The following is a 5,174-nucleotide window of genomic DNA, read 5'->3' on the forward strand; positions in this document are numbered from 1 at the left end:
GTTTTAGTTTTTATTTAGATTTAGTTTTTTAGTACTTAAACTTTATGTTGCCTTGGCAACTAGCTGAATAAAATAACTTTGTATTTATACATTTATTTCAAGTAATTTTTTTTTTTTTATGGTTTTAGGTTCAGTTATCGATTATTTTTAGTTCACTGTTGTGGTGAATTTGTGCTTGTATCCCGTCACTAACAGCACACAGATGATATTACGTGTCCCTTTATGAACAATGCCATCATTTTCTCACATTTCCGTGAGTGATGACAGTCAAACTTTGTGTGAATTTGCTTTCAAAAGCAACAAAGCAAGTGTTTTCTATGGAGGATGATTCGATAAACCGAGTTATGAATCTGTGAGACTCAGATGGGGTCTGGTTGTGTGATTTCTCCCAGTATTGTTCTGGTTGAGAGTTTTCCTCTGGGTGTGGATTACGGGAGGAAGGTGAAGGCTGGAGTGAATCTGTTTGAAGCCTGGAAGGATCTTCTGTCTTCGGCCTCCAAACAGATCGACGTGGCGTCCTTCTACTGGTGTCTGACCGGCGAAGACATCAGCGTCAACTCCTCCAGCGACACACCGGTACCTTCAACACTGACACGAAGCCTTGATTGCAGTTAGGGGTTGGGAGATATGGCAAAAATATCATATCACGGTTTTTCTTTAGAAATATCACGATTCACGATTTTATCACAATTCTTAGTTTTTTTCTATTTTTTCTAAGCATTAAAGCCAAACTAATTTCTCTATTATCAAGACAAAGCCTTTCAAGGTAACAAAATATAAAAAGAATAATGCTGTCAATCGATTAATCGCATCCAAAATAAAAGTTTTTGTTTACATAATATTTGTGTGTGTACTGTGTATATTTATTATGTATATATAATACACACACACATAATTGTTAGTTTAATTTTTTTAAGTAATTCTGTTGTGTTTTTGTCATTTTTATTGTGTTATATTATAATTTAGATTTATTTTTATTTCACTTTCAGTTTTAGTTTTTATTTATTTTCATTTGCTGCTTTTGTTAGTTGCCATTTTCTTTTTATTTTTTTTTATTTTTAGATTTAATTTTTAATTTTGGCGTGTTTTGTCATTTTTAATACTGTTATTTCTTTAATGTTACTGCTTAGATTCAATTTATTTTCATTTCACTCTCAGTTTTAGTTTTTTATTTATTTCCAGTTAGTAATTTCATTGCAACATTCCTAATTTTACTTCCGTCTGAGCTTTTCTTCAAGTATTTATGTTTTATTTGCCAAAGCAATATTTAAAAATTTTCTTTGGTTTGAGTTTTTCATGTAATTTCCATCTAATTTTATTTTTTATTACTACTTAGGTTTAATAAATTTTTATTTTGGTTTCAGTTTTAGTTCTTTATTTCCAGTTAGTAATTTTAGTGCTTTAGTTAGTTGCAATTTTTATTTTATTTTTTTATTTTTTTTAAGTAATTTTGTTAATCTGATTAAGTAATCTGCTCCTGGCGGCGTGTGTTTGGATGCAGGAGTGCAGATACGCCGCGTGAACTTCGGCCGTTTGACTAAAGGAATCCTTCACTCCAAGTTCTGGATCGTGGACGGGAAACACGTCTACATCGGCAGCGCTAACATGGACTGGAGAGCTTTAACGCAGGTCAAAGAGCTCGGTGTGGTCATCTATAACTCCAGCGCTCTGGCTGCTGACCTGCAGAAGATCTTCCAGTCCTACTGGGTCACGGGTCGCTCCAACGCCTCCATCCCGGATCCCTGGCCTTCCGACTACGACACCGACATCAACGAGGAGCGTCCGCTGCTGCTCAATCTGAGCGGAGTGGAGAGCAAAGCTTACATCACGGTGATTCACACAAACTCTTCTGATCATAGATTACCGTGTGCTAGAAAACTGATGCTGTTCTCTAAAACTAATTCAGAGCTAGCATGAGTTATAAATGTGACCCTGGACCACAAAACCAGTCATAAGGGTCAATTTTTTAAAATTGAGATTTATGCATCATCTGAAAGCTGAATAAATAAACTTTCCATTGATGTATGGTTTGTTAGGATAGGACAATATTTGGCAACTATTTGAAAATCTGGAATCTGAGGGTGCAAAAAAATCAAAATACTGAGAACACTGCTTTTGTGCTGCAGGGTCACAAATATGATACAAAAAACTTAAAAAACGTAAACAAAATGTTGCTTGGCCAAACTATTTAAAATAACATTTAAGTTGAAGTGCTAGAAGTAAAACTGAAGTAAAAAAAATAAAGCTAAATGGAAATAAATATAATAATAAAAATGTCTCAAATTAAAATGTAAACTGGAGATATAAAAATAAAAGCTAATTCAGTATATTAATAAATACTACAATAGTATACAAAACAGGGTTATTGACTAAAACTAAAACTGAAACATAAAAAAATCACCAACATTAACTAAAATAAAAATAAATATAAAAAAACTAAAACTTATTTTAAGCTAGTTTCTGAGACGACATAAATCGTTTTAATTTAAACTTGATGTACTCAAATAACTAAAACTTAAATAAAAATATATAGACATAAAAAACATACTGAAAATGACAAATATCGCACAACTAAATGACTAAAACTTAAAAGATTACAAATTAAAAATATACAAATAAAAACTGAAATGAAAATATTAATAAAAACCATAATAGTGTCTTAATGATACTAAAATAACAGTGATTTAAAATACTAAAATAACAATTTTGCCAGCACTAATTCAGTATATAAATAATTAATATAATGTTATATGTAACAGGGTGATTGTAGTTAACTAAAATTAAAACCTTAAAAAAAAAACATTTTACTTAACTTGAAATAAAATAAACATTAACTGAAATAAAATTCAAAATAAAATAAAAATTAACTTATTTTATTTCAGCTAGTTGCCAAGGCAACATCTCATTTTAATTTAGTTTAACTTGATTTACTAAAATAACTTAAACTTAAATAAAATTTAAAAAGCTGTAGCTTCAAAATGGTGAAAAATTGTCAAGTTTTTAAAAAAGACATTAATAGTTTTACTGTATTTTTAATCAAAGAAACACAGCATTGGTTTGAGCACAGCTTTGCTCTTCCTCAGGCGTCTCCGCCGGTTTTCTGTCCGGACTCTCGCACACGAGATCTGGACGCGATCCTGTCGGCCATCAGAGGAGCGCAGGACTTCATTCATGTGGCGGTCATGGAGTTTTATCCGGCTTCCAAGTTCTTCCATCATCACGGGTGAACGGGACGCGAGTTTGAGTGACATTTCAATGCGTTTCACATCATGAGCTTCATGAGCGTTTATGATGTTGTTTATGTGCTTCTGCAGATACTGGCCCGTGATTGAAGACGCTCTGAAGCGCTCGGCTGTGGACAGAAACGTCTCCGTCTGTCTGCTGGTCAGCTGTGGACGGGAAACAGATCCGGCCGTCTGGCCCTTCATCAGATCATTAGACGCTCTTCATTCTCCGTCAGACAACATTAACATCGCAGTGGTGAGTCACGTGTGAAGATCGAGAGAAAAAACCCTTTCATCAATCCAACTGCTTCATATAAAACAAATTACTGTAAAGAAAATAGTACGCTGTAAACAGCAGCTGGATGCCAGTAAGTTACTGTAAAAATGTTTACGGTATTATTACTGCAATTGCATTATTACAGTACAATAATGTCTTTACTGTATTTTATTTACAGTATTTTCATTTACAGTATCAGTACTGTAGAGTTTATTTTCATTTAGTTTAAACATTTTTTACCTGTAAAAAAAGTTACTGTAAAAATGTTTACGGTATTATTACTGTAATTGCATTTACAGTACAATAATGTCTTTACTGTATTTTATTTACAGTATTTTAATTTACAGTATCAGTACTGTAGAGTTTATTTTCATTTAGTTTAAACATTTTTTACCTGTAAAAAACAATCCAATTGTGGTACTGCACCGTAAACCATGATTTTTACCATCCCAGCCCCCCCAAAAAATCACAATAACTCATGAGCTTTAGTTCTTATATTATTTTTAATTTTTTAACTTTTTTTTTTTTTAAAGTACAAATTACAAATCTTGACCTCTCAGATGCACTAGCTTAAAAAAGCAAAAATTGGCAAGTACACTACCAGACAAAAGTTTGGTAACACTTTATTTCGATAGTCCACTTTAGACATTCTATTAACAGTAAGTAACTTTGCAACTACATGTCAACTAGCAGTTAGTAGAGTATTAGTAGACTGTCTGCTTAATATCTTCTAACACTTTCTTTGTCAACTTATTCTACTAACCCTAAACCTACCCTAACAGTCTACTCTGAGAATTCAGGATTCTTTGATGAATAGAAAGATCCAAAGATCAGCATTTATCTGAAATAAAAAGCTTTTGTAACATTATACACTCTAGCATTCAAAAGCTTGGAGTCAGTATCATTTTGGGAAAGAAATTACAGAAATTAATATTTTTATTTAGCAAGGATGCTTTAAATTGATCAAAAGATGATGATAAAGACATTTATAATGTTACAGAAGATTTATATTTCAGATAAAAGCTGTTATTCTGAGCTTTCTATTCATCAAAGAAACCTGAAAAAATTATACTCAGCTGTTTTCAACATAATAATAACAATAATAATAGTTTTCTAAACAGCAAATCAGCATATTAGAATGATTTCTGAAGATCATGTGACACTGAAGTCTGGAGTAATGATGCTGAAAATACAGCTTTGATCACAGAAATAAATTACATTTTAAAATACATTCAAACAGAAAGCAGTTATTTTAAATAGTAAAAATATAGTTAATAGAATGTCTAAAGTGGACTATCGAAATAAAGTGTAACCAAAAGTTTTTGAACAGTAAGATTTTTAATGTTTTTAAAGTCTCTTCTGCTCATCAAGCCTGCATTTGTTTGATCCGAAATACAGCAAAAGCAGTAATATTCTGAAATATTTTACTGCTTAAAATAACTGCTTTCTATTTGAATATCTGTTAAAATAGAATTTATTTCTGTGATCAAAGCTGTATTTTCAGCATCATTACTCCAGTCTTCAGTGTCACATGATCTTCAGAAATCATTCTAATATGCTGATAAACATTTTTTAATATTATTATCAATATTTAAAACAGTTGAGTAAATTTTTTTCAAGGCAAGGCAAGGCAAGGCAAGTTTATTTGTATAGCACATTTCATACACAATGGT

At 31.7% G+C, this 5,174-nt stretch overlaps 1 protein-coding gene across 1 annotated transcript in view; it reads left to right on the forward strand.

The window, feature by feature from the left end:
• pld4 (phospholipase D family member 4) overlaps nucleotides 1-5,174 on the forward strand; it is a 15,304-nt gene that overhangs the window by 6,485 nt on the left and 3,645 nt on the right. The window contains exons 6-8 of the mRNA XM_016522362.1: nucleotides 1,502-1,830; nucleotides 3,084-3,223; nucleotides 3,315-3,480. Coding sequence (XP_016377848.1) covers nucleotides 1,502-1,830; nucleotides 3,084-3,223; nucleotides 3,315-3,480 — 635 coding nt within the window. The remainder of the gene's footprint in view (nucleotides 1-1,501; nucleotides 1,831-3,083; nucleotides 3,224-3,314; nucleotides 3,481-5,174) is intronic.

Source organism: Sinocyclocheilus rhinocerous, unplaced genomic scaffold (genome assembly GCF_001515625.1).
Source record: "Sinocyclocheilus rhinocerous isolate Xijiao unplaced genomic scaffold, SAMN03320098_v1.1 scaffold1862, whole genome shotgun sequence".
Lineage (NCBI taxonomy): Eukaryota > Metazoa > Chordata > Actinopteri > Cypriniformes > Cyprinidae > Sinocyclocheilus > Sinocyclocheilus rhinocerous.